Genomic DNA, 26,832 nt, shown 5'->3' on the forward strand with positions numbered 1-26,832 from the left:
TACCAGATGCACCGAATTGGGAAGCAACCAGATTTTGACCAACTTGGGAGGGATGACCAGACGCCGCCCCTGCCTTACGACAACGTTCAAAGTAACGAACCAAAAAAATTTGAACCAATATGGAAAGAGTCTGACGAATTGTCTTATGGTGATTTTGGTAATATGTAGTTCACGGAACGTAGTGAGGAATGACCGCATAGGTCAGTTTAGCCTTTAATCTAGCCAACCACAACCACGTGATTTCGCGTTTGTTCCTCTGTCGCGCCGCGTTCAGACCTGGATTACAGCCTAAATACGACAAACTATGCCTTACAGCAAGCATCAAAGAGAAGAAGAGGATGGACGACGCGGTGGTGATAGCCCTTACCATCGCGTCATTATTGGCATTGAACGCTAGAAGGAATCGCGTTAATCTCACTCACCCGGTTCTCGTCTCCCCTACAAGGAGCCCTTGGCAGACGCTACGTGATTCCTGCGACGAAAAAGCATTTATTCTAACGACAGAACTCAGCCCGGAAATCTTCAATTACATTCTCGACCGTGGTTTCAAACGAGTGCGGGACACTAATTATTACACGCCGACGTCTCTATCAATGGGGATGCACGCCCTTCTCAAAGGTCGTTAGGCGCTGACGGTGTATTGGGACTTGTCCTGCATTTTCTCGATTCGTCAATGGCACAGTTTACGCTACAGGAAGCGTTTGGGACTGTGCCTTCTGTCTGCTCAAGGTATATCCAACGAGGACTCGAGATGCTTCTGGACTTCCTGAAGACAAGCATCCCAGGGGCCAAGATACTGTGGCCGAAGACGACTGATCTTGAGCGGTACGCTATGTTGATCCGCAACCAGCATCCTATACCCGAGAATGCATTTGGATCTGTTGATGGGCTGCACTTGCCGGTCGAGGCCGCAGACGACATGGAGATACAGAACGCCTATTACAACGGTTGGGTGCACTCTCATTTTCCTCCAACGTGTTCGTGTTCTCTCCTGTGGGAACAATCTTGTACGTGGCGATCAACGCGCCAGGAAACATGCATGACGCGAGCGTGTGTCGCGCGCGAGCTGTACCAGAAGCTGCATCATGAAACAGCTGAAGGCTACTGGCTCATCGCAGATTCAGCCTTTCCGACCAGCAACGGACTGCGCGACAAGATCGGAACTCCATTGAAGTCCAAGTTCAGTGTTGAAACAAACAACTCAATGCTCTACATAGATCCATTATAATGTAACGTGTATCCTCTACTGTTCATACACTAGGTGAATGGTTAATGGTTAATGGTTAATTAGGATGGTTAATTAGGGCTGTTCACGTTTTGCCGATAATGCCGATATTGACGATACGATATTGTCGCCGATACGATATCGGCATTCCTAAGTTCTGACGATTGCCGTTTGACTATATTTATCGTCGAACCCCTGGTTGGCCGATACGATATCGGCAGAACGTCACGATATCGGCAAATCGGCAAAATAATTACGTAACTATTTTTTGCAGGATCGATCGTTACGAAATGTATATACATTTGTATTTTACTACGTAATCAAACAACTCAATTCTCGTACATGTCTCCCATGAGCATCAACATTCTCATTGTATCGGCCTTCATGGAGTGTCTCCGAACACCGAGTAAGTCTCTCCCCGCACTGAACAACCTTTCCACTGCAACTTCGGAAGCTGGGATTGCTAGGAATCCCTAGCCGCAGCGGCCATCTGCGGGTACTCATCTTGATGAGTACGCCACCAATTGCAAAGCCAGTTTGGATCTTTTGTGTCATTGACACTGACTATAGGACTATCAAAGTACATGTCAGTATCAGAGAGAGTGCTACTGGTCTGGCCCACGGGCTGCAGCCTATGCGCATCCTAGACAAGACATCACTATCCTCGATCCTGTCTGCGGCAGAAGCTTCTATTGGCGACCCCGGCCCCGCAACGGCCAATGGGTATTGTTGATGGAGATTCTGGCGTATAGCTAATAGGATCAGCCTACCGGAATTGTTATCCTCTCTTAATTCCTCCAAGATCAGATTCCCTTTTACTCGAGGATCCAGGACAAGGGCAGTATAGTACACATCAATTTCATCCATGAAACTATAGTACTTATTATACTTCTTTATTCCTTCCTTCACCGCAAGTCCAATGTCTAGGTCAAAACCTAAAAAGTCATCCTTAAATTCAGAGGCATCATGGAGAAAATCGTGGAGCTCATAGTATATCGGGACAGCAAGGCTGATCTGCGACTTTCCTTTCGAAATAAAGTCAGTTCGTTGAATTTCGAGAGTACTTTATGGATCTGCGTGAGCCGTAGCCAATCTTGAGTCGTGAATGCTGGTAACTCAGTCTGTAGCTCTATGAACTTGCTTATCTGTTGTCTTGCACGCAAGCCATCGTCGAGCATACGGAAAGTGGAATTCCAGCGCGTGTCAACGTCATATTCGACATATTTATCCGAGAGGTTGTTGATCTTACATACTTCATTCCACTTCTGCCTTCGTTGCGGTAGCCGTCTCCGAAGTGTATGTCGAGAGGAGAATGGGAGTGCAATTCCCGGTATATCATGGAAGATCTGTTGAAATGTGGCAGATTCAATAGTCGTAAATGCCTGCCTTTCTGCAACTATCCAGCGAATGAGATTTTCTAGTAATGGTTGGTGTGTTAGTTTCTCCTTCTTTTCCCATAGGCTAACGACGCTAATTTGCTGTTTCTCTCCTGAATTCCGATCCTCCGTGCCTGGAGGATAAATAGAGTGCTTTGCAAGATGAATCTTCATGTTGCTAGTTGAGTATTGTCGTAGTGAATCCGTAGTTCTCCAACCACATTGCGCGCCTGTCTTATCGTCGATGTATGCACAACGAATCTCACTATCTGTCAATCTCCTCTTATTTGTCTTTTTTACGATCCACTCCTTATTAACAGTTGTCGTCTCAAAGTAAGCCCATAGCCACTCAGTGACCGGTGCTGGCCGTCGGCGACCTTACTGGAATGTGTTACTTGAATGGATTGAGGTTTCAGAAATCGTGGAGCTTGCTCTAAGCTCTGCGAGTTGTGATGCTGATTCTGAAGGTAACACCTCGTCGTCAGGAATACTGATAAATCCGTCTATTGCTGGTCGATTCAATGAAGGACTGGCATCGTAGATCTCGCAACTCAGTCTTCGCGTGCTGCTTCCGTCATCACTGCCATCATTGAGAGCTCTGTAATCGAGGCGCTTACGGCGAGTAGTCATTCTCTCAAAGGGAGACATTGTGGCTGGATGGTATGGCAAGCGCAAGAATTCTACCGACAATTCTTGAAGTCTATATGATCTGTAAGGCTTTTTGATCGATATATTTTAAGAATATTAGCTTAAACCATGTCTTTTATACAATTCTCCGGCGGAGAACTCCGCCAAACCATTCCACAATCACAAACCAATAATTACCAATCCACAGAAAACCAAAGCACAATTAGAAATCAATAATTACAAATCCACAAGAAAGCCAAGGCAAAAACTTTTCCGCCGCCCATACCCGAGGACCGAGAGTGAACTGACGTCATCTTGCTCACGGCACCTCAGCGTCCTTCCTGTCCGGTCTCGGCAGTGCGGCTCACCACGAGACCTTCAGGGACAAACCTCTCCCCTTGGAGCCGCACTCACCCTTCTTCGTGTAACCTTGCGTTTTCTTGCCCTTCTTTTGTGCATGATGGCCATTTCAATAATCTCTACTAACTTACGCTACACACGCGTGAATCGATCGCGGCCCAACTCCGCCGGGTCCACGTCGTACGATATGGTTTTTACGAGGGTCAAACGAAGATGTTCTGACGATGTACAGAAAGCAGCCTGTCGGCGGACTAGTCTTGGTGCACCCCAGCAGAGGACCCAGTGAACTTGGACCTACTACCCTAACCCCGGCAGGATGGTTGCGACATGTCCGCAAGTAATACCCAGTGAAAAGTGGGTTAGGGCTACTTGTAACCAGAATGAAATTATGGCTCAGGCCGCATAGAAATCGATTCGGATGAGTACTCAATCGCAATTATATGCACAATCTCGGGCCAAGCTGTTGCAGAGTCTGAAGCATATTGTCTTATTCACTGGTTCATTTTATTTGGAAGTATATTTAAATAATTAGCTTCATAATGCCAGGGAACAGATCTTCCATTCGAAACGTGCACTTTTACGATCCTTCGCGACCAGATGAGCCTCTTGGAGGATTATATTTAAATCCATCCCTGACAAGGAAAAAATTCTTTCGTATGTTAAATATCGTCATCCATGTGAACGGTCCATACAGTGTGTGGCTTCGAGGAGCTGATGTTCCGCTCACACCCACTGAAGATCCTCTTGAGTCTGGTCATTATGATATAGTATGCAACTTTCCAGGAGGTAGTCTCATTCTTTTCTGCGCATGTGATAAATCGATTAATGTTGCTTTAGGTATGATAATGGTGACTGATGAGCGGTGCATTATCAGATCATTCTCAGCTACAATTAGCAACAGAGATCGACGTTTTCGAGAAAAAGTACGACATAGAGATCGAAAATGCGTGATAACAGGAGTTATCAATCCTGCAGCCTATAGAGATGTGTGGACAAGCTTCGAAGCTGCTCATATTTTTCCGTTCTCACAAGAAGAGCTCTTCATACGTTTAAATTATTCTCGATATCTTACAAACACATCCGAAGAAACTGGGACAGGAATAAACTCTTGTCAAAATGGGCTTCTCATGCGGTCTACTGTTCACAAACAGTTCGACTCTTATAATTTTGCGATCGATCCTGACGATGACTATAAAATAACGTGTTTCGCCGAAGACATAGATGGGGTAGACGGAAGGACGTTGGACCCTGTATGCAGGGACCCAAGGAACGAGAATAGGGTTGTCGATGAGTATTTACGTTGGCACTTTCGCCAGGCAGTTCTGGCAAATATGAAGGAGAGTGGCGAGCCAATCTTTGAGTCTGACTTTCCTGATGGCTCCGACATGGTGGGAGAGATACTCAGTGGACCACGGGCATCTGAGAGGATGGAGGCTGAATTGTTTTCAAGACTCAATAGTGTATCTCCTATTCCTTAATGTTGTGGCTTGTTGATTGTGCACCATCGATTTGTTATTACATTGCAGTTTGCAAATACGTTGCATCGGGTCTATTGGTAAGCAGCAGCTAACAGCTGCAGTTGAGAGGTATGCCCTGGAATAATCCATGCTGTCAGTGTGTGACGTAGTATGAACGATATGGTAATATATGTATTACCATATATGATACGATATCATATGAGTTGATATTATATGATATGGGTTTGTATGAACTCGTATGATATGATATGGTATGATGTGACACTCAGTGCCCTAACCATATATGACCATATTGAAACTTAAAATATACCTGATTTTTAAGGTTTATAAGATTAAACAGCCACAATATTTATAAATACATCGTTATACATCGATATCAACAACACACCTTCATATCAAGCAATATACGTTAAATCACCAAAATGACTTCACAACCCACTGATATAGTGTCGCAACTTCACAGCGAATTGTTGGAGATTCCTGATTCACCAGTACTTAATCGTACACAGTTGTCTCCTTTTATGGCTACCTCAACAACTACAAATACGAACAACCGACGGTATTCTAAAGTCTGCCTTTACACAGCTGTTGGCCGTAATGAGGTTATTTCTTAACAAGGTTCTAGGGATCGGCATGGATAAGAATTTTCGTTATCCATATCCGTATCCGTATCCAGGAAACATATATTTATCCGTATCCGTATCCATATCCAGAAGAAATAGGCTTATAGGAGTGACAGAACTATTAATGAGAGATATTACGACCATCACTAATATGAGATATACCGTTCAACCGGGCTACAAACGTCTTCTTGAGCTTATGAATCAATAAGACAGTCGTATAATCGTTAAGGTCGATCCGGCTATCCATACATATGTACCCATGAGATTGAGACCTGGAGTCCATCTTATTTTAAGAAACGACAATGATCCAATAGCTTTGCTTTATCGCTGTCAAGTTGCAACATTTGGAGAGAATCGATGCATCTGAGACCAGAAAGAGCAAAGATCTTGATCCATATGGATTTGTCGGCCTTCTCGCCATCTTATATATTACAGACTTCTCATTCACTACACTGTAGAAGGAAGTGATTTTACATCGCTTTAAAGTCCCTAGGGCTGTTGGCGATATTGACGATATGCCGATATCGTATCGTCATTCATGTAGGGCTGTTGGCGATATTGACGATACGAGAATGACGATACGATATCGGCAATATTCTGATACATTGAATTCTTAAGGTTTCTTGTGGTCAGCGTGCGAGTTTTCAAACAATAGTCCCTATCCAGCATTTGTGACAATTATTGAGTACTACTATTAAACTAAAAATATAAAAGAAATTTATTATAAAAATAAACTAAAAATAATGAATGCTAACGCAAAGATCAACGTTGGAAATCAGGAAATGTTCACGAGCTATGTACGCTACAGGCAAGGAACCGAAAAAGACGCCAGTAGCCAAGCGGACGCATGTTGACACTGTATAACCACACTGAGACGAAAAATAACTCGTAAATCACCCAGATGGGTCACCATCAAATGCCGGAAAAACAGACTAACGAACACGAAGGCACATTGGAACGCACTCACGCTGCCCTGGGCCCCTACCACTTGAAACCGTCGCGAATCAACATCAGCATTCTTATGGTATCGCCCTTCAACGAATGTCTGCGGATACCTAAGACATCCCTCGCTGTGCTAAACAGCCGCTCTACAGCAACTTCAGAGGCAGGGATCGCCAGATAATCCCTGGCTGCTGCTGCCATCTGTGGATACTTGTCCTTGTGTATCCGCCACCAATTACAGAGCCAACTTTGACAAGGGGTGGTCATCAAATAATCTGGTTGTTACTAGTTCTAAGTTCGAGAGCTCGCTACAACGACGGCTTACTGCTTACACGCTGCTTACTGCTTACAGGCTCTGTTGATCCGTGTCACACGTTTCTGGATGATGACGAATAAATGAATCTGGATGAGTTAATGATGCCAACGGCACAAGACTTTTCCGTTTTGGTAGGTGAGCCCGAGCCCAATTTGTAAGGGCCACTTCCAATTATCGGTGACGATATCGTATCGGCAGTCGTCAAATTACGACGATATCGTATCGGCAGACTTCCAGTTAGACGATGCCGATTGACGATATATATCGGCAGACCTTAAGTTAGACGATGCCGATTGACGATATGGAAAAATAGTGCCGATATCGTATCGTCAATAGCCCTAATTATTTAAGTCCCGAACATTGGAGGAATTTTTACTTATTCTAGCTTAGTTTCCGACATATGCAACATCCGCTTTTGGACCAAGAGAAGAGCCAATAGAATCCACGACCGAGACCACATCTCCGGGTATGGTCAGTCGATAATGGCAAAAACCGCGCAAAGAACAGAGCATAAAGGAACACATAGGGCTGTGACGGATGGGCGGATATGGCGGATTCTATCCGCCAAATTATCCGCCTCGAATAAATATCCGCCGCATTTTAATTTGGCGAATATGGATGTCGAATAAATATCCGCCATATCCGCCGGCGGATGGCGGATAAGGCGGATAATTTCCTAATTAGGAAAGCTCGATGTGGAGTATTTAAGGTCAGGTCCAAGTTCACTGTAATGTAGCTGAGAAGTGTATATTCTCGAAACGCTTAGAGTTCCGCGAGGATATATTTTATCGCAATGTCCGAACGAGTTAGCTATGGATTTCGAGGTTTGTATTCGAGATTTGAAAAGACTAGATTAATTCTCAGGCGGAACATTGCACATTCTCGTCGACGCGCTTACAGAATGCAGATCGTCGATGCCGCACGCCTTTGCTGACAAGTACATTGTCTTGTAATCCTGACTATTTTATTATTTTCTTAAGGTGAGAGAGTCGTATTAACGAAACGGGTGAAATTTTGATTTCCAAATAACGTTTGGCGCTAAATTATTAAAGGAAATCCTCTAACCTAATTAGGCTAGTGTAATTATTTGAGATTTATCCGATTAAGGCGGATAGGACGGCGGATGAAGATCCGACAAACTTGTAATGGCGGATGACAAGACCCACTTTGGGACCACAGCGATAGGTAAGGTGGAGCGAATATTAATCAGCCACCGTTAAATCACATCGCCGGATCCGGTCAGTCGATGCTGCGGCTCAGAAGCTGCGCTACGAAATCTGGACCATTACTAGGTTCCTCGAAAAACAACTGCGTAGATCTGGTTGCTTATTATGACTATCTAACTCCCGGCACAGCCGAAAAATTCAATACCTCTCTTGATAATAATTTGCTTAATAATTTTATTTACGTGTTTATCCGTGGATATCTATGACTAATCAAGATCGCTTTAACGTGATCGGCAAGCTAACCGATCGCCCAAGTTTGCAAGCAAGCCCCCTGTCCTTCATATTAATCAACATATCCACATAGGACACGTCCACCTCGTTAATTCGTCCAGAAGGGTTAGGTGTTGAAAGCGTTCTGCAACGTCGTCCCAAGTTTTGGGTAAATCCTCCCAAATCACAGAGTGATATTGTGTGATGTAATTATAGTTTGTATTATCGACATCACATAGGAGATTCCGGAATCACCCGGTCTCTCAAATGTCGATCTATAAGAAGGTGCCTCTGATCTTCAAGGAGGAGGCAGACTTCAGTCGAATAGACATTCCCCCCCCCAACTTGCATACTTCTTCTAGCTACGCTATAGTGATCCCTCCCTGAACCCTTTAAGTGCCAACGCACGTTAGAGATACTTGGAGATTCGAAACTGACTGTTCCTGTTAGAAGTCACAGCGGCCAGTATAGCCTTCCGACCTGGCAACGGTCGGTACAATCACCACCTCTGTCTGTGGCATAGCTTGCGAGCCATCGATCAGTATGTAACTGGGAAAGTTCGAGGCAGAGGTCTTGATTTAGCGGATACTGTTAAGAGCTCTACGCGCACCTCAGCTCTCCCCTCGTATTTGCACTTTTTGATGGAAGAATATGAATGGATACTGTCAAAAGGACAAACCAAGAAGTGCACTGCAGATCAGGCGCGAGTCATTCGTACCATGATTAAGCGACACCTTCTCAGGCATCCATTGTTACCGAGGGTTGTCTGCGACAAGAGCAGCGCGCCGGAGGGTCTCGTGTACGAGTCCTATGAAGAAATCCATGCATCTTCGTGCAAAGAAATGCTGGATTACTGCAAGTCAATTGATCAGCCAAGATTCTTTATACAATAATAGTGATCCTAGCTTGGTCTTTTCCTCGGACTCATCGTAGTCCTTACAATTACACTTTTCTCAATATCCCGTTCTGTTGATAAATTTGTCGCGAAGAAAGTGGTACTGTACGTGCATGGTGCATCTGGAAAGATGGCGTATAATTTAGTCATGATGTGATATGCTACGATAATATTTGAGTGTATTTAAGTGGAACATTAGTTCATAGCTGGAGTTGGAATTGTCTATTACGATTATCTCATAAAATCCTCGGACACTTTGATATAGTGCAACAGAGTTTGTTGCCAATCTACTTTCAGTATAGCGAAAGTTAGATTTGCAATGACCATTGAGGTACGAACAGGTACTGAAATTGTCTTCCTAGAGGGTTTTGTGTAGCTTGGGTAAGGGGAACTTCCTTCCCTGCTGCACAAAGATAGTGGAGTGTTATATATCCACCAACGAGTAACTAAAACCGCCTTTTTCCTATAAGTGTTCGTTACACGAGTCCAGAAATCATTTGACATTCCGTTCGCGTCGTAACCTTCATCGAGCAGAGCGGAATCGCGTTTATGCTGTTGGCGAATACTCGAAACTCTCTCACGAGATAGAGTTTCGAGGCACCCAACAGTGCATGGCAATTGAAGAGCTTTAGACACCGTCTCCGTCTCCAAATTGCCATACATCGGTCGTTTGAGTCACTGCCAGGATCATTTCTAGCCTCCCTGCGTATTTCCATATGTCGGACGACGACTTTATGATGGCCTCCGACGAGGAGAACGTAGGTTCTGTGTTTCCCGATGGATGGGCTACAGGTCAGTTGACTAACTATCACAGTATGATTTCGAATATGAAGACGATGACGTAGCATCAAACTCCTCCAACGTCGACATCGAGAATAAATACTACAATGCGAAAGCATTAAAGGAGGATGACGATCCAGAACCGGCCATCGAAGAGTTTCTCGGCGTCGTGGAATTAGAGTCTGAGAAAGGGGAATGGGGATTCAAAGCTTTGAAACAGGTTGTCAAACTTCTCTTCCGACGTGGAGAGCATGAACGAACGCTGAAGTATTACACGCAATTGTTGACATACACCAAGTCCGCTGTGACGAGGAATTACTCCGAGAAGAGTTTGAATAATATCTTGGACTATGTTTCTGCAGGAACGACTGATATGGCGTTTATGGAGACGTTCTATTCGACAACGCTGACCGCACTTGAGGATGCAAAGAATGAAAGACTGTGGCTAAAGACGAATCTGAAGCTTGCGAAGCTGTGGTTAGATCGGGGAGAGTATAGCCGGTTAACTAGAATCCTGAAGGTCTTGCATCAAGCTTGCCAAATGGACGATGGGGGCGATGATCAATCGAAGGGTACATATTTATTAGAAGTGTACGCGTTGGAGATCCAGATGTACACTGAAACAAAAAACAATAAGAAACTGAAGGTCCGTATGCGCAATTATGAGGCCCGTGCAATGCTAACGAAAACAGGAACTCTACAACCGGACCCTGCAGATCAACTCAGCAATCCCGCATCCGCGTATTATGGGTGTCATTCGCGAATGCGGCGGGAAAATGCACATGTCTGAAAAGCAGTGGGAAAAGGCTCGCGAGGATTTCTTCGAGTCGTTCCGAAACTACGACGAGGCTGGCTCGTTACAGCGGATACAAGTTTTGAAGTACCTTGTCCTAGCAGTGATGTTATCAGATACCGACGACATCAATCCTTTTGAGTCACAGGAAACTAAGCCGTACAAATCGAATCCGCAGATTGCAGCCATGAACAGCCTGGTCGATGCATATCAGAGGTCAGATATTCACGACTTCCAACGAATTCTAGGAGAAAATGGTGGCGCAGAAGGCACCAGTGGTGGAATCATGAGCGATCCATTTATCCATTTTTACCTCGACGACGTACTTCGTCGCATTCGTGCGAAATTTATTGTCAATATGATTGCGCCGTACTCGCGAATAGAAATTGACTATCTAGCTAAGACTCTCAACATCGAAGTTGAAGAAATGGAGGATCTACTCGTGATGCTTATTCTTGATGGTCAAGTACAGGGCAAGATCGATGAAGTCAGTGGTCGGTTAGAAATTGAGGTCGCGCCAGATACAGGTGCTGAAGTGGCAGTAGCCGGAACGGAAAAGCGTGAACACGAGCAGGCGGCTAGGCTAGCTTCGGCGAACGACACGCGATTCAAGGCATTAGAAGCTTGGAGTGGGACTGTTGAAAAATTGTCACGGATCGCGTTTGGAGTTACAAGTAGGGCGTAGATATAGGACTTATATCAGATAACCGCGTATTAATTGTGCAAACTTTATTCTACGTAAATATAGAACCAGTGAGCATATCTGCTTGCTGCGTACATATCTGGTTACGCCAGAATCCAAAAGTGTATGCTCTCGGAAATGCCGACCCATCCCACCAAATAACAACGCTCGACACGAGTCAGCTTCGCCTATGCGTATCCAGGAGGCCAGAATGCTTTGAGCAAGGGAGTGCCAAGGGTTTCCTTACATAGATTTGTAGGTCAGTCGTGCGGTGTAAGTGTGCGGAGGGAGATGAGCGTGATATACATTTCTGTAAATAAGATCGTTAATGATCTCCAATAGACCGGCAGATATCAAAACAGTCGATTGCATATTATGCAGAGTGCAGTCGCCCTGAGCAGTAGATATCCAAAACGACCAACCTAAGAAGTCTTGAATGCTTCGACAAGCATAACAAGCTCTGACGTTAGAAATAGCTCATATCGTGGTATACCTCAGGAAGCTTGGTTAAAAAGATACGCAGACGAGGCTGGGGAAGACTTTCCCCGTTCCAGGTGGGTAGTGGCTGCAAGCAGCTCCCCAAGCCCGGGTAACACCAACCTGACCATGACCATATTCTGTAACAACTCCTTGAAGTTGGCAACTCTCCACCTTGCCACCACTCCTTCTCGCCCAGTCTTTCCTTTGCTATCTTTCGCGTTTTATTGTTTTTTTTTGATTCGGGTTTCGCTCCTTTTTGTCGAGATATTCAGTCTTAGGGTCCTCGTCTGTTGTTCTATCTCGTGTTCACGTTATTTTGTTTTGGCCCTCTAACTATTGGCATTCCTTGGTTTTCATTGATCGTGTACTATACAGCGTTACTTTACCTCTTGTTCTGTGATCATCGTTGTTCTTGCTTTTGTTCGACGGCAGCTCGACGGGAACGTGAAATCGACCTCGCATCTGTTTTACCTGATTCACCACCGGCCATTTGCGTCCAAAGGCATTTCGAAGTCAGTCCGTCATGTCATTCACCAGTCCAACCGCAAGGCCATTTTCGCCGCGCCACCGGCCCCCGCCAATCCAAGTCCGACAGTCACCGGCGCCAGACCAGCGTGATGCTGCAGTGAGCTTTGCGCCGTCGCCCGCGCAGCGGGCGTCGCTGTTGTCGAACATACGGACGCGGAACGAGAATGCGGGACATCCGCGCACACCGTATCCGCCTGGCTATTCTACGCCGAAGAAGCAGCAGCAGTACGCCAGATCTCCGCATGTGTCGAGTGTGAATAATTCATCGCCTTCTTCGTCGGATGAAGATGTTCGCGACGATACGACGGAAGGGGAAAAACTTGATCCAAGAGTTTACGCGGCGTTGCATGCGAAGCAGCAAGAGCTTCTGGCTACGAGCATGTACATCGCGCAACAGCAGCAGCGGATCCAGCTCGCCATGATGAACACAGCCCAGCAACAGTTACAACAACAGTATCACCAGCAGCAACAGCCGCAGTATTACCAGGACCATGATGGCAATGTGTGGTTCATGCCGAATGGCGAAGCGCACCCGTATTCGGGTGTGTACGGGAACTATGTCACGCCGTCGCAGCATGCATCACCGAGAATTGGATCGCCGGCGAGCATGACGAGTATGTATGGGGCAGATCACTCTGTGGTTCAGACGCAAGAGTTTTATTCTATGGGTAATTGCAGCACGGCAAGTTTGAACTCGAGTAACGGAAAGGCGGGTAAGCGACAAGCCCATAAGAAGTCATCAAGTCTGTCATCTCTGTCTTCGGTGCAGTTTCTGCCGCAAGGTCAGTCGGGACCGGCAAAGAAATCTGCGTCGCCGATTCCTTCATCGACCCAGTTTGATGAGTATCGTGTCGAAATTGGATCCCGTGCATCGACGCCGTCCAGTGACGCGTCCGCGAACGGAAACACCAATCCTTATGCGCCGATTCGACAGCCAATGGTGCCTATCACCGTCGAAGAGCTCATGAAGCCCGTGAATTCGAAGTTGAACTTCTGGTCTGTTGATGTGGCGCGATTAAACACGACCGCGGAGGGCAGAAAGGTGCGTGGAAAAGTGGTCATTAAGGGCACGTGGCAGAAGAACTGGGTAGGCGAAGATTTGAAGACGTTGTGGGACTCAGTAGAGAAGGATGTGAATGGGATATCAGAGGTCGCTGTGGGCGTTAGTGAGCTGGGCGTTAAATCATAACAAGACAAGGCGTTTCATGCATATTAATATTATTACTGTAGTATATTTTTGATATTTGGTTTTCATCCTTGCTGTTGGTTTTTGTTGAAATATTGGATTTGGTATTTGTATCATTTGGCACCGTCTTCGATGAAATGACATATTGTTAGTATACACGTGACTAGAATTGGTCGTAATGATGTAATGTAATATATCGCACTATGCTTTATTTTTACCTTCTGTTACAATCGCGGAGTAATGACTGTCTGCTGGTGCCTTGGACTAAGATCAGGCAGGGCCGGTGATTCGGTCTCTTACAGTCGGACGATCGTTGCTGCTCGCCCCAGTTCGTTCTCCTCCCCAGCATCGCTTGCCAGTCTATCTTGGTGCCCGCAGCACCCTTTCCAGAAGTGCTCTGTCACATTTCTCTCGACACCACAATACTGTTCCTTCCCTAGCAACAATTTTCCGGGCGTTCGCTAACGCAGGCTACGTAACCATGCAGCAAACCGCGCAATCGCGCCGCACCTATGCCGCAACAGGCGCGATAAAGGGGCATGCGGCCGATCAAACTGGGGGGGGTGTTCCCGTTTCAACTGCTGCACTAATTGTAAGCTGTCCATTATGCTAGAGTGAAAGAGGTGCATTAGTAAGGAAATAAAATCAAAGATGTCCTTGCATTCTTTTCACATGACTACGAGGTTGCCCTTGAGAATCAGAACGGGATAGTTTGGCACCATGTCGCAGGCGTGGCGAGATGTGACGCGACGGAGAATCGGCGCAAAGCTTTTGCCGACGTCAAATGGCAAATATGTACCGACGACCCACAGTTATAGAATTATCGCCACACTAGGAAACCATTTAGCGCCTGGGTCGTAGTCGACTTATCAAATATATGGGTGCTGATCGCGCCGCAATTTGGTTATAATCCAGACGATGGATTCCACGTATACGCTGTAGACAACAAACACTTAATAAAAGTTAGAGTATCACATCATGTGAAATATTCGACTTACAAGATTACGCAACTTGCATGGTTGAATCTGCGGATCGAAGGACCCTGACGAATTTTAGAGTGCCGTGAGTCTGCGTTGCCTCCTCGGTGATCGAAAGTTAGCGGTGCCACTCCCACGCGTCGCTTGAGCACTGTCAACAAGAACTGCCACCCCAGCTTCCGGGACTTTCATATTTCACTCTGGCTAGCCCCTGTTCCTCACTCCGCATTATCCGCTATCCAAGGAAAGGAAAATATCGAAAATAGCCCAGGAAGAGGCTACGGCGCGTCAAAATGTCTGGACCGCCACCAAAGTTGAATCGCATCTCAACGGACCCAACTACTCCGGTTCTAGGAGAGACTATTCCGCCAACTCCAGTCAACGATCAAGGGGAAGAGCAAAATGCGCGAGCAGAATCAGCATCAAGCGAATCTCTTGCGCCCCCGTCGGCAGGGAGGCAACCGTCGTCTGAACCCACACCATCCTCAGAGAGCTCGACCCCGCACCGGCGGCACCGTCCGGCACCGCTACCCCTTTATTCGTCCATGGCACCGCGATCACGGTCGCAATCCCGCGAAAGAGGACTATCTCCCAGTATGAGATCTCCTCGTTTGCGCGTCAGGTTTCCAATGGGAAATGATCCGTCTTCGGGATCGGTTTTGTATCCGAAGGACGACTCCGACGTCTCCGCACCCGGAACCCCTCCGTCTGACACTCCTACGCCACCGTCCGGAGCGGAAAGATCATCACTGCACGAACGGTATCCGTCTCACGAACGCCTGACGTCAAGCATGAAAACGCGAGTTATGTCGCCGCGAATGTCGCCGCGGATTTCGCCGATGACGTCGCCTTCGTCGTCTGCACCGGACTTGCGACTTGACCATCAAGCTGACAGCTCACCGTCTGCTGACCCGCGTCCGCAACTAAAGAGAAGGGGTACATCCGACGTACTTGTAGAGGAGGACGAAGATGACGAGAAGCCGAAATCGAGACTACAATTTTCAGAGGACGACGACGAGGAGACTCGACGGCTAAGGTACGCGCTGGCGCAATCAGGAACGCAGTCAGCGCCTGGTAGTGCCACCGGTTCGCCTGTGCTTCATGCGCATGACGATGGAAATGGGAATGGACGCATTCCTGATTTGGATTTGGAGAAGCTTGAAAAGTTGAATGGCTTGAATAGTGTTGGCAGTCCTGCTGGCGAAGTTGATCCTTTGCATGAAGAAGCTCGTCAACTGGTTAGGGCGCATACCCTCAAATTTGGTGGAGGCGGGCATGGAGTGGGTTCGGATGACCAGTTTATGGTTGAGTCGGAGCCGATTCCATCTGGACAGCAGACTCCAATTGAGCGAGAGGATTACGTGCCGCCGCCGACGCATGTGAAGGGAGGCATTCTGTCGTCGCTGCTCAAGCTGTACAACGAGCAACAGCAACAACTGCATCATCATGGAGCTTCCAGTTCTCGACATTCGCTGGATCCGTATGGATCGGGTGGAAACACACCGCCAGCGACTTCTGGTGCGACTACTCCGACACGAAAATGGTACAGCCGCTCTGCAAACGCGTCCACGTCTTCCTTAGCCGGCCTGATTGTTGGAAGTGGGCATGCGCTAGCTGCGACCGGAAGACCGGGTTCATTTCCGCAACACACGCCTGGTAGAAAGAAGGGTGGCAAGAAACAAAAGGTCCGGCTGGAAGACCAGATTAGAATTACGGTTCACATTGCGGAGATTTTGCAGCGGCAGCGGTTTATCTTGAAATTGTGCCGAGCGCTCATGTTGTACGGTGCTCCAACTCACAGACTGGAGGAGTACATGAAGATGACGTCGCGTGTGCTCGAGATTGACGGTCAGTTCTTGTATATTCCCGGATGCATGATCGTCTCGTTCGGAGACGCGTCAACGCATACGTCCGAGATGCAGCTTGTGCGAGTAGTTCAGGGCGTGAATTTGGGCAAGCTGCACCAGACGCACACTATATACAAGGAGGTTGTACACGACGTTATTGGTGTCGAGGAAGCAATGCAGCGGCTCGACGAAGTCATGAAGGCAAAACTCCTCTACCATCCATGGGTCTGCGTCCTAATTTTCGGCTTTTCGTCAGCTATGGTGGCGCCGTTTGCATTTGGAGGTCGATGGATTGATATGCCGATTGCATTCCTCCTAGGCTGCATCGTCGGGTTCCTACAGCTTGTGGTCGCGCCTCGGTCGGATTTGTACAGCAACGTGTTTGAGATTACTGCTAGTGTCATTGTCAGCTTTCTTGGTCGCGCCTTTGGATCGATCAATGACGTAGACTTGTTTTGCTTTGCGGCGATTTCACAGGGAGCTTTGGCATTGATCTTGCCTGGTTACATTATTCTTTGCGGGGCTCTGGAGCTGCAGTCAAAGAATATCGTAGCCGGCTCGGTCCGAATGTTTTACGCTATTATTTATTCGCGTATGTCCGTTTCAGTTTTTCTTGCCTTATGCGTGGTCTAACGATTTCAGTCTTTCTCGGGTTCGGCATCACTCTCGGGGCGGCGATTTATGGCTGGATGGATCACAACGCTACGTCAAGCACGACCTGCTCGTCTAGTTTGTCGCCCTGGTTCCGGTTCATCTTCGTGCCGCTTTTCAGTGTCGGTCTCGCTCTGGTGAACCAAGCGCACTGGACGCAATTACCTATCATGGTGACGATCGCCGGTGCTGGGTACGTCGTGTCGTATTTCTCGAACCTGCACTTTTCCCAGACGGCCGAGCTCGCGTCCGCGATCGCGTGTTTTGTCATTGGCATACTTGGGAACTTGTATTCGCGGGTTGGCCACGGCCTCGCGTTCGCGGCGATGCTGCCCGCCATCTTTGTCCAAGTCCCGTCCGGTCTTGCGGCCCAGGGTTCTCTCATCTCCGGCATCGCCGTCGCGGATTTGATTGTGTCGAACTCGACGTCGACCGCGACCGCGTACGCGACAACGACCGTGACGGTCTCGGGCACGGTGAGCACGCTAACGGCGATCGTAACGGCGTCGACAACAGTCACGACGACAACGTCAACCGCCAGCTCTTCGAGTTCGGCGGCGTATACTACTGGCATATGGACTGTTGGCATGAACATGATACAAATCAGCATTGGCATTGTGGTCGGGTTGTTCATTGCCACATTGGCGGTGTATCCGTTTGGCAAGAAGCGGAGTGGATTATTTACATTTTAGAGCCGGCATGTGTATAGATTGAGTTTATTATTGGGACATAGATATGGTTTGGCAGTTCGGAACTATTGCGCTTTTTTTTTGTTTTCATTTGGATAAGATATATATTAGAGATTCCCTTGCACTGGACGTGATAGTACTACTTGGGACGCACTTTGTTTGCGTTAGACTAAAGTAAAGAAGCTATGAGAGCAAGGTATTGCATGCTTCCGGCGCATGACGTCATTCATTACTTCGAGGAGCTTACTTGCAAGCAGCGTTCCGCCCGAGTAACAGCAATATTTTGCCCCGTCCAAGACGAAACACGATTATGCATCCAGCGGGCAAAGCGAAAGTCTGCGACTGATTAACATATATTCCCACAAGTTCAAAGCATGGTACGTAAGATCTCTGTCCTATTTTTTCCGCAGTCGACACGGGCAGGCTAATGAGTGAGACTAAAGCCAGACGAACCATTCGCCCACCACGCCGACGCGGCAACCTTCGCCGCGAGCGACAAATCCGACGTCTACGAAACAGTGCTGGGGTCGGCCGCCGCGCTGGTCGAGTCGCAGCGGTTCTGGGCGACCAACCTGGCGAACGCGGCGTCGCTGATGTGGCACGCTTTTGAAGCCCTGGACATGCGCGTGAACTGGGCTGGCTTCTACGTTGTCGAACCGCGGCGGCATCAGCAGCCGCAGCAGCAGCAGCAGGGCACGACCGGGGAGATCAGCAACAGGACGCTGGCGCTGGGCCCGTTCATGGGCAAAGTCGCATGCCAGACGATCGAGTTTGGCCGGGGCGTCTGCGGCACGGCGGCAGCGTCCGGCACGACCGTGGTTGTGGCCGACGTCGACAAGTTCCCGGGCCATATCGCGTGCGACGGGGCGACAAAGTCGGAAGTGGTCGTGCCGATTTTGGATGATGCCGGCGGTGTCGTGAGGGGCGTTCTGGATGTCGATTGCTTGGTTACGGACGGGTTCGATGACACGGACGTGGAGTTCTTGGAAAAATTGGCCGGGTTACTCGGGCGGAGTTGTGACTGGGATCTATGAATTTAGTAAAAGTTTGGGTTCAGTTGTGTATTGATAGATTAGTACAACAGCAGCCAAAGAGGAATTACGTTGAAAAGAGATACGACCCAACCCAAGTCAGCAAAACCCATGCTAGTAATACAAATGACCCCATCTACCTGTCGGGCATTAAAAACAGAAACCTACTATACAAAGAATAACAATGCCAAACACCATGTATCAGAAGAATTTCATCAAATGCCAACAACTGGTGCTAATCAAAACTGCATCTCACTAATATCGGACGCGAGAATCTCCATCTCGGCCCGTTTGGCGGCTTCAGATAAGATATCGATCTGCACGTCATGTCCTGTTGCGAAATTTGCCGACGGAGGCGGCGGCGGCGGTGGTGGGGGTGGTGGTGGCCGTGGGCTGAGGGTATATTCATTTCCGTACTGCATGTAGTAGTCGTCGGCCACTGCGGTAGCCGTGAAATGAGAATGGTAATGGTGCGAGTTCTCGGGGATCGTGGCCGTCGTCTGCGCGGCGAGCTCGCCAGACGGCGACGGCCACGGTTGCCGGACATCTTCCCACGACGTGACATGATAATGCTGCAGTTGCTGCAAGTGCAGTTCGTCATCCACGTTCTCGCTAAACGCGACAGGCTTGCCTTGCTGTATCTGCCCTAGGTGCCGGTTCCGTAGCATTCTCGCGACATCTGTTTCCGAGTTCGGCGACCCGGTCGGCGACGGCAGCGGCGTTCGGACCGCGGCATGGCATGGCGAAGCAAACTCGCCCGAGCACTGTTCTGTCGATGATGTTGGATAGAAATACGGAGTCGGAGGATCTGATGTGTTTGGCGTCGGCAATGTATGCGACATGGCGGATGATAAAGAAGAACTCGAGGAGATTGCATCCGTCGGAAACGGATTAGAACTCATTGCTGACCGTGGCGAGGATGTTGGTGGTGATGATGGTGTTGTTGCCGTGATGGGCAGTGTTTCAGGTGATTGTGAGATTGGAATATTCATCGATGGCATGAAATAGCGGAACGTATTGACATAATGCGGATTCGACGGAAGCAATGACGCGGGACAGATGCAATCGAGGTGATTCGAGAGATGGGAGCCGTAGCAACACGATATAGCCGGCTAAACCAAACGCTACAATTCCCGGAAGCTCGTAGAATATCCGAAACCAGCTTCCGAATGTCCAACAATTCCGTCAGAAGCGGAAAACACGATAAAACAAAACAAAACACAACGCGACGGGACGGGAAGAAAAAGTGAACGATTTACCCAAGCAAATTGCCGGTTGACGAAAAAAATGGCGTGGACCGTTGGAGGTCGGGTAGTGCTCGGGTCAAACTCGGGACAACCGAAAAAGTTATTCGGTGAACGTGGCTCCCGAGGCAGCTGATAAAATGTCCAGGCTTTAAACGACTTTTATCGACGGTTTCAATTGTGTCCGTTGCGATCCTACGCCTACCTGTCGTGTATATGCCAATAGTATGTCGCAATTTAGTGACAGCAGTATGATCGATCGGAAGTAGGCCTTGTTATGTATGCGAGAGCTTATGGTGGGGAAAATGCCATGTGTGGGTATCGTGCGCAATCACGACCGAGCTCGGCTCGTGTTCGACCGGGTCCGCATTTAGCTGGACCCAGCCTTGTCTAAGAACAAGCGGGCGGAGACTTGAGAGAATTGTCTGACCCGGGAGTGTTCGGGGACATCGAGATATACGTCATTGTGGATTTGAGAATATTTAACCGCCGCAAGTACACACAATAAAAGCAATCGTCACTTTCATACTACAAGATTCTGATAGGCGCTGATTGGAAGATATATGCGGTGTAGTCGTCTCCTCGCATGTGCGTTTCGGCATCGGCCTTCGGCCTTCGTGTTCTGTCACATAATCACATTAATCTGTGGGGTAACTCGAGCCGCTGTGTAATCTCCCGATCGTCCATTATGTTGTAGATAACGTCTGCGGGTGGGCGGGCCGGTTAGTATTAACATGCACTGTCACGTTTTAGCCTACAACCCCACACCAGCGTGTGGATGCCGCTATATTATGTTGAGATTGAAGTAGGCTCCTGTTCGGTAACTACATGGACACAATGTTATCTGAACAGAGCGTAACATAAACAGATCAAATCCGACAATGTCTGCACAGCAGCCAACCAATGTCCAAACATCCAAAGCCAAATTATCCAACTTAAAACCAACCCCGTATCAGCGCTCCGATCCTGACCATGCCAACAGAACAATTAAGCAGTGACCCGGTTATATCAAACCGCTTTCTCTGAGATTTTCCTGTATGATGATGTCATTTACGGCCGCCATCACGAATTTGATTTGCGTCGTGTCCGTGGCGCAGGTAAAGTGCGTGTAGACCTGCTTCGTGTCCGATTTGTTTAGGCTGACGAATCTGTTGAGGATGAATTCGCAACCTTGGTTATAGTCATAGTCCTCCTCTGTGTCGTTATTAGTACGCCATTAAACTAAAAGTTTCTAAATACACAAGCAAAGGCATACTGTCGTAGTCAGGAAAGTATATTCGCAGGGGAGATGTCTTGATCTTTTCCCTAAAAATATCTATTTTGTTGAGGAACAAAATAATCGAGGTTTTGATGAACCACCGTGAATTGCAGATCGACTCAAACAGCGTGAGCGCCTCGTGCATGCGATTGACGCTCTCGTCCTCAAACAGCATCTGATCGTACTCTGAAATCGCGACCAAGAACAGGATGGTCGTGACGTTCTCGAAGCAGTGGATCCACTTCTTACGTTCCGACCGCTGGCCGCCGACGTCAAACATGCGGTACGTGAGGTCGCCGATAATGAACGTCGTCTCGGTGATGCCGGTCGTCTTGACGCGGGACCGCAGCACGTCTTGGTCGTTTGGGACGTAGTACGGGTCTGCTATCCGCTGGATCGCGTCAAAGTAGTACTTGGCTGAGTCGTTGAGCTGGTACTCCCGTCCGCGCTTGTACGTGTCCTGGACGCCCGCATCCTTCCATAGCGACCCGATCGCGGGACCGATCTCCGCTGGGAGACTGTCGCCCTCGATCTGGTTCGGCAGGTCGTACACCAGCCGAGCACTCTTCGCATTGGCAGGATTGGCCAACTCGATCCCAAGGCTATCCATGGCCTCGACAATGACCTTCATGCTCTGAACCGTGTTTGAAAAAATGATTTCCCGGAACGACAGCCGCTCGTCTCGGGAGTAGCCGCCTTCGTGGATGAGCTTCATCTGCTTGATGATGGTCGACTTGCCCGACTCGCCGGCGCCGAGCAGGAGCATTTTGATCTCATTGCGCTGCAGGATGCGGTCCCGCTTGATCTGGTTCTCGATCTCGTCATTGCGGGCTTTGCTGGCAACGTCTTCTGTGCTCATGCCGCAGCCCATGGTGGATCAGGATCGAGGATATCGCTTGATAGAATCAAATGTGTCGTGACGAGCACGATTGGGAAGTCGAATAGGAGAATTGAGAACGGACAAGATAGATATGGAATGAAGTGAAATGAAATGAAAGATCTCACGAAAACGTTCATGCGAACAGTTCGCGGCTAGGAGCAGGGAGACTGTAGCAGGCGTAAGTACGCCAGAAGGGGGGGCAACAACAAGCGCGTCAGCGTGCATGTGCGGGCCACACATTATTTAACACGAGGTTGAAGGAAGACATGCACGCGCCCAACACTTTTATTTGCGGCCGCAGCGATTTGCTTCGCCAGTCTCCTTTTTTTGCACCTGCGTCTCCGCGGCCTCATTCTAATTCATATACAGATCAGTAACCGGCTGGCCATTGTCGCATTAGCGACTGATTATCCTGGAACCGACCTCTGGAGAGCCAGTGTGCTTGTCGGCAGGATCCGTCTCTGCCACGCGGGGAAAGTGCCCACGCTTCGCTTGTGAGAGCACGTGCCCGCACTAGCCCCTGCGCCGCATCGGCAAAGCTTTAAAAACGACAGACTCTCGGCTAACATCTTCCGTATGATCGTTTACGTGCTGCAAGTCAACCACCCGACAGACTGACAATATATCATGCCTCCCTAGTTTCCACGCGAGATATGTTCAGCTCGCCATCTGTATAGGATCACACCGCGCGACAAGAGATCAGTATGACGGACAGTTAAAGGCGGGCGACGCTCCCATATTTCGATCCCCTATCTTATAGATGATGGCCCTCCTCATTATAAAGACAAAGTGCATGGTTAAATAATAATCATCCGCAGAACTCGAAATTTAAGCCATGATGGATACATATGAGGAGACGGTGGGTATGTTGGGGACCAGTAAAGAATTGTTTGGAGAACTCTGTGCTCGAGAATATTCGTTGAGGCAAACCAGGCAACACGGAGGCTGCATGACACGTGGAAGACATTTCTTCTAATTCCGGCTCGACTAGCGATCGGCACGGATAAGAATTTTTGTTATCTATATCCGTATCCGTATCCATATCTAGAAAAAATGCGCCTATCCGTATCCGTATCCGTCATATCCATGGATATCCACGGATATCCACGGATATCAACGTAGGAATGACCATTCTCGCCGTCTTATATATTACAAACTTCTCATACACTATACTGTAGAAGGAAGTACTTTAACATCGCGTAAAAGTCCTGAACGTTGGAGGAATTATTACTTATTCTGCCTTACTTTCCGACCATTCCGACCACTTCAACCAATTGCAGAATTGGGATCCAACCCATGGCGAATTCAAAGGAGAAAGACACAGAAGACAAGGGAAGTTCATATGCAAGATCCACTTTTGGGATAAGATAAGAGACCCACGACCGTGACTACATCTCCGGATATTGTCAGTCGATAATGGCAAAAACAGCGCAAAGAACAGAACGTAAACGAATACAAATGCAAGATCTACCTTGGGACCGCAGCGATAGGTAAGGCGATGTGAATATTAATCATCCACCGACAAATCACATCGCCGGATCCGGTAGTCGATGGTGCGGCTCTGCGCTTGCGAATACTGGAAGACATTACTATGTTCCTCAGAAAACCACTGCGTAGACTTGGTCGCTCATATGGCTATCCATTCCTGGCACAGCCGAACAATTTCAATAACACTCTCGATAATAATTTGCTTAATAACTTTATTTACGTGCTTTATCCGCGGATATCCGTGGATATTATCCACGGATATGACTAATCAAGATTGCTTTAGTTATCCGTATCCGTATCCGTACCTGCCTAAGGTCTATCCGTATCCGTAATTTTGACGGATATCCGCGGATATATCCGTTATCCGTGTATCCGTGCCGATCCCTAAATCCAAATACGAGAAGACCAAGGCAAACACGTTCCTTCCGCCCATACCCGAGAGACCAAGAGTCGTTTGACGTCATCCCGTTCCGCTCCCTCGAGCCGACCTTCGGTCCGGTCTCGGTAGTGCGGCTTAGCCGGAGACCGTCACTGTGCGGCTCAGTACGAGACCCTCAGGAGACGACTCCTGACACAGACTTCAGTCGAATAGACAATCTCTCCCCCCCCCCCCCCCCCCCCCCCAAGCTACACTATAGTGATCCCTCCCTGAAACCTTTTAGTGCAAACGCACGTTACAGAAGCGCAGCTTCGATGGCAACATGACACATGTAGATAGAACGAGGTACTTTATTGATTTTGTTTGCAATTTAAGGTACATGAACGTCTGGGTGTCCAGGAGGAGATGGACATAGAGTAATAACAGGCCGTTCCATCCCATCTGCTCGACGGAAATAGGGATTGTCAACTACTATAACTTACTGTTCTTTATTTTGTACACAGTCTGTGGTCTATGCGTCTCGCCTGCACGCAACCCTGACATCTGGTCAGAAATACTCGCGGAATCAATGCTCTATTTCCTCGAAGATGTGGTGGCAACGCGATGGCACAGCCGTAAGTATAATAGTTCTTAATATACGATCTGCCATGGCTGCTAATGACTCATTTGCGGATATAAAGTTTGGCTTTTGCGTCCCTACGCGAAGGATACTCCATTCAACCGTGAGAAAAGCTCTGCTTCCATCCTTTTAGCTGCTTGTGGTCCACTGAGGATTTCCCCCATCATATCAGATCCAGGTGGGAAGTCCATTTCAAAGCTCAGTTCTCCAGCTCCCCTCATATTTGCCAACACTGCTTGACGAAAGTGCCATCGTAGGAGATTGCACCTCCTTCACCATTGGATTCTCGACAAATAGGGTCAAGTATCTTGCCGTCTATCTTGAAAGGATCTCTATCGAAACAGATTATCTTATAGCCATCATCTGGGTTGATTGAGAAATCAAAACCATCAAATTTCTGATGGATGGTGGACTGCATAAGCAGCCCATTCTGGCTTGAGTTAATGCCCGTGTCACATTCTCCCATTCTATTCGTAATCCACCGAGAAAATCCGTTCTGCACCCAATACTCTTCGCTGGAACGAGGGAAGACGTGGGTCGCTTCAAAACCCCTCCAAATATTATCATCAGCCTCAGTGTTGACAATGCCGGTTATCACGCACTTCCCGTCTCTCTCACGGACCCGAGCTCGGAAAAAATCATCTCTGCCCGTGATAGTTCTTGAAAGGATTCGGGTAATGCACGGCTCGTCTGTGACGGCTATTGTGTCTGTGATAAACCTCAGTAGCTGCTGCATACAAAGACTTATAAGAAAATACATTACCTCTGCAAGAATAAGGTCTTATGTCGTAATGGCCTGGCTTGAAGCATTTTCTGTTCGCACCAGGTCGACTCCGGTGGTGCGCAATGTGACTCTATACGGACCAGATGCAACAATGAGAACGTCGAGCATAGAGAGAAAGATTTGTTCCGTTATTGATGGATTCAACTTCATTCCTCCGATAGCCTTATCTGGCTCTGAAAAGAGGTAAAAATGGACATCTCGACCTCTAGCTCTGGTGCGGGCCATGAATTACCAATTTCTTGAACGGCCAAGCTTTTTATAATTTCAGAGTACGACATTGACATTAATCTATATACCCCGTAGTGAACGAGGTATACAGAAGATCGATGCGTATAATAATAATTAATTGTCAAAACTACAACGCTGCGGGCCCTCTGATCTATTTGGGAAACTAAGGGGTAGGGTAGTAGGAAAATGGTTAGGGTATCAGAATGCGACTGTGTAATTTGGATACTGACTGAGTATGTCTGAGCACTAACAGACCCGTGGTGGAGATCGACCTGTCCGATGCTTTGGTTGAGCATGAGGCGCACGCAATCGGCTGGCGGGCAACTTATTTCTAGTGAGTGATGAGGCAACAGACCATACCCGCAGGTAAAACCTGGAATTATTAACGGCAGCTGTTTTGATTTTGTCAGTAGGAAAGGAGGTGAGGTGAGGTGAGGTGTATGCGCTATTATTGCTTAGTGACTGGACTTCCTCGACGTCGAGCGGGAATGGCTACACTTTCACGATTTTATCTACAGGATCCTCTTTGATGGACGATATGAGTGGAGAAGGCAGACAGGAGGGTTTGACGTTTTGCCGACGATGGCTTTTCCGGAATCCATTTGCGAAGTTGAGCGGTTATATGACCACCCAACCACCGTTTTTTATTACTTCCACAGGTCTACCAACCTCTTTATTTCTGAGCTTCTTCCCTTAATATACTTAATCTATCTAATAGTCTTCTTCTCCGTTTAAGTCCTTCTTCTCCGTCTTAAGTCCTCGCAATTCCCTGCGGACTTGGTGTGAACACTTACGATAGATGTGACTCATAGGACCGGCAGTTTATTTCTCTATGGCTTCAAACTAAAAATAGGTCAAAGGATTCGTAGCCGTTCTCACGACGAAACGGAGGATTTCCGTTTACTCGTAACGAATAAGATTGGGAGCGTCGAATACGAATAACGAATATTATTCGTAATTTTGCAAAGATGCTAGGGCCTCGTCAAACTTTAGTTCAACGAATAATAATGCGTTAATTTATGGAACGACG

General features: G+C 47.8%; 11 protein-coding genes across 11 annotated transcripts; 7 read left to right on the forward strand and 4 right to left on the reverse strand.

Annotated features, from left to right (window-relative positions):
• Nucleotides 1–27: 27 nt before the first annotated feature.
• POJ06DRAFT_295969 (uncharacterized protein) lies at nt 28–1,228 on the forward strand (the record flags this gene model as incomplete). The annotated part of the gene is made up of 3 exons (XM_056190524.1): nt 28–583; nt 619–901; nt 932–1,228. The coding sequence occupies exons 1-3, from the start codon at nt 339–341 to the stop codon at nt 1,226–1,228; spliced, it is 825 nt and encodes a 274-aa protein (XP_056043491.1). The 5' UTR covers nt 28–338.
• A 1,659-nt stretch (nt 1,229–2,887) lies between these two features.
• POJ06DRAFT_255255 (uncharacterized protein) lies at nt 2,888–3,312 on the reverse strand. The gene has a single exon (XM_056187870.1). It carries the CDS (start codon nt 3,247–3,249, stop codon nt 2,980–2,982), a length of 270 nt encoding a protein of 89 aa, XP_056043492.1. The 5' UTR covers nt 3,250–3,312; the 3' UTR covers nt 2,888–2,979.
• A 706-nt stretch (nt 3,313–4,018) lies between these two features.
• Nucleotides 4,019–5,413, forward strand: POJ06DRAFT_255259 (HNH endonuclease-domain-containing protein). The gene is made up of 2 exons (XM_056187871.1): nt 4,019–4,374; nt 4,426–5,413. Exons 1-2 carry the CDS (start codon nt 4,128–4,130, stop codon nt 5,064–5,066), a joined length of 888 nt encoding a protein of 295 aa, XP_056043493.1. The 5' UTR covers nt 4,019–4,127; the 3' UTR covers nt 5,067–5,413.
• Nucleotides 5,414–5,799, forward strand: POJ06DRAFT_255261 (uncharacterized protein). The gene has a single exon (XM_056187872.1). It carries the CDS (start codon nt 5,489–5,491, stop codon nt 5,678–5,680), a length of 192 nt encoding a protein of 63 aa, XP_056043494.1. The 5' UTR covers nt 5,414–5,488; the 3' UTR covers nt 5,681–5,799.
• A 3,921-nt stretch (nt 5,800–9,720) lies between these two features.
• POJ06DRAFT_255267 (PCI domain-containing protein) lies at nt 9,721–11,601 on the forward strand. The gene is made up of 3 exons (XM_056187873.1): nt 9,721–10,036; nt 10,093–10,704; nt 10,751–11,601. The coding sequence occupies exons 1-3, from the start codon at nt 9,995–9,997 to the stop codon at nt 11,534–11,536; spliced, it is 1,440 nt and encodes a 479-aa protein (XP_056043495.1). The 5' UTR covers nt 9,721–9,994; the 3' UTR covers nt 11,537–11,601.
• A 585-nt stretch (nt 11,602–12,186) lies between these two features.
• POJ06DRAFT_255269 (uncharacterized protein) lies at nt 12,187–13,960 on the forward strand. Its single transcript, XM_056187874.1, has one exon. The coding sequence runs from the start codon at nt 12,537–12,539 to the stop codon at nt 13,728–13,730; it is 1,194 nt and encodes a 397-aa protein (XP_056043496.1). The 5' UTR covers nt 12,187–12,536; the 3' UTR covers nt 13,731–13,960.
• A 1,583-nt stretch (nt 13,961–15,543) lies between these two features.
• On the forward strand, nt 15,544–17,894 carry POJ06DRAFT_198269 (uncharacterized protein; the record flags this gene model as incomplete). The annotated part of the gene is made up of 2 exons (XM_056185098.1): nt 15,544–17,143; nt 17,194–17,894. The coding sequence occupies 2 exons, from the start codon at nt 15,544–15,546 to the stop codon at nt 17,892–17,894; spliced, it is 2,301 nt and encodes a 766-aa protein (XP_056043497.1).
• A 186-nt stretch (nt 17,895–18,080) lies between these two features.
• POJ06DRAFT_122915 (GAF domain-like protein) lies at nt 18,081–19,043 on the forward strand. Its single transcript, XM_056184264.1, has 2 exons — nt 18,081–18,268; nt 18,335–19,043. The coding sequence occupies exons 1-2, from the start codon at nt 18,266–18,268 to the stop codon at nt 18,923–18,925; spliced, it is 594 nt and encodes a 197-aa protein (XP_056043498.1). The 5' UTR covers nt 18,081–18,265; the 3' UTR covers nt 18,926–19,043.
• Nucleotides 19,044–19,161: 118 nt separating this feature from the next.
• Nucleotides 19,162–19,914, reverse strand: POJ06DRAFT_268927 (uncharacterized protein; the record flags this gene model as incomplete). Its single annotated transcript, XM_056189341.1, has 1 exon — nt 19,162–19,914. One exon carries the CDS (start codon nt 19,912–19,914, stop codon nt 19,162–19,164), a length of 753 nt encoding a protein of 250 aa, XP_056043499.1.
• A 1,121-nt stretch (nt 19,915–21,035) lies between these two features.
• On the reverse strand, nt 21,036–22,747 carry POJ06DRAFT_122966 (guanine nucleotide binding protein, alpha subunit). The gene is made up of 2 exons (XM_056184265.1): nt 21,422–22,747; nt 21,036–21,360 (listed from the first exon to the last, which is right to left on the reverse strand). The coding sequence occupies exons 1-2, from the start codon at nt 22,293–22,295 to the stop codon at nt 21,170–21,172; spliced, it is 1,065 nt and encodes a 354-aa protein (XP_056043500.1). The 5' UTR covers nt 22,296–22,747; the 3' UTR covers nt 21,036–21,169.
• Nucleotides 22,748–24,417: 1,670 nt separating this feature from the next.
• Nucleotides 24,418–25,926, reverse strand: POJ06DRAFT_295976 (HNH endonuclease-domain-containing protein). The gene is made up of 4 exons (XM_056190525.1): nt 25,614–25,926; nt 25,554–25,590; nt 25,058–25,489; nt 24,418–25,022 (listed from the first exon to the last, which is right to left on the reverse strand). Exons 1-4 carry the CDS (start codon nt 25,797–25,799, stop codon nt 24,868–24,870), a joined length of 810 nt encoding a protein of 269 aa, XP_056043501.1. The 5' UTR covers nt 25,800–25,926; the 3' UTR covers nt 24,418–24,867.
• Between the last annotated feature and the right edge of the window lie 906 nt (nt 25,927–26,832).

The sequence above is a fragment of the Lipomyces tetrasporus genome (genome assembly GCF_029532465.1).
Source record: "Lipomyces tetrasporus strain NRRL Y-64009 chromosome Unknown POJ06scaffold_6, whole genome shotgun sequence".
NCBI classification, from domain to species: Eukaryota; Fungi; Ascomycota; class Lipomycetes; order Lipomycetales; family Lipomycetaceae; genus Lipomyces; species Lipomyces tetrasporus.

Excerpts from the sequence above, each read along its gene's own strand:
- POJ06DRAFT_295976 (XM_056190525.1), bottom strand. The coding sequence starts at position 25,799 with ATGGCCCGCACCAGAGCTAGAGGTCGAGATGTCCATTTTTACCTCTTT. Across the intron at positions 25,490-25,553 it reads AAGACCTTATTCTTGCAGAG|CCGTCACAGACGAGCCGTGC; the intron begins GTAATGTATTTT and ends CAGACACAATAG. Across the intron at positions 25,023-25,057 it reads AGAATCCAATGGTGAAGGAG|TGTTGGCAAATATGAGGGGA; the intron begins GTGCAATCTCCT and ends TTCGTCAAGCAG.
- POJ06DRAFT_122966 (XM_056184265.1), bottom strand. The coding sequence starts at position 22,295 with ATGGGCTGCGGCATGAGCACAGAAGACGTTGCCAGCAAAGCCCGCAAT. Across the intron at positions 21,361-21,421 it reads ATACTTTCCTGACTACGACA|AGGAGGACTATGACTATAAC; the intron begins GTATGCCTTTGC and ends ATAACGACACAG.
- POJ06DRAFT_255269 (XM_056187874.1), top strand. The coding sequence starts at position 12,537 with ATGTCATTCACCAGTCCAACCGCAAGGCCATTTTCGCCGCGCCACCGG.
- POJ06DRAFT_255261 (XM_056187872.1), top strand. The coding sequence starts at position 5,489 with ATGACTTCACAACCCACTGATATAGTGTCGCAACTTCACAGCGAATTG.
- POJ06DRAFT_255255 (XM_056187870.1), bottom strand. The coding sequence starts at position 3,249 with ATGTCTCCCTTTGAGAGAATGACTACTCGCCGTAAGCGCCTCGATTAC.
- POJ06DRAFT_255259 (XM_056187871.1), top strand. The coding sequence starts at position 4,128 with ATGCCAGGGAACAGATCTTCCATTCGAAACGTGCACTTTTACGATCCT. Across the intron at positions 4,375-4,425 it reads AGTATGCAACTTTCCAGGAG|GTATGATAATGGTGACTGAT; the intron begins GTAGTCTCATTC and ends ATGTTGCTTTAG.
- POJ06DRAFT_255267 (XM_056187873.1), top strand. The coding sequence starts at position 9,995 with ATGTCGGACGACGACTTTATGATGGCCTCCGACGAGGAGAAC. Across the intron at positions 10,037-10,092 it reads TGGCCTCCGACGAGGAGAAC|TATGATTTCGAATATGAAGA; the intron begins GTAGGTTCTGTG and ends TAACTATCACAG. Across the intron at positions 10,705-10,750 it reads AAAACAATAAGAAACTGAAG|GAACTCTACAACCGGACCCT; the intron begins GTCCGTATGCGC and ends TAACGAAAACAG.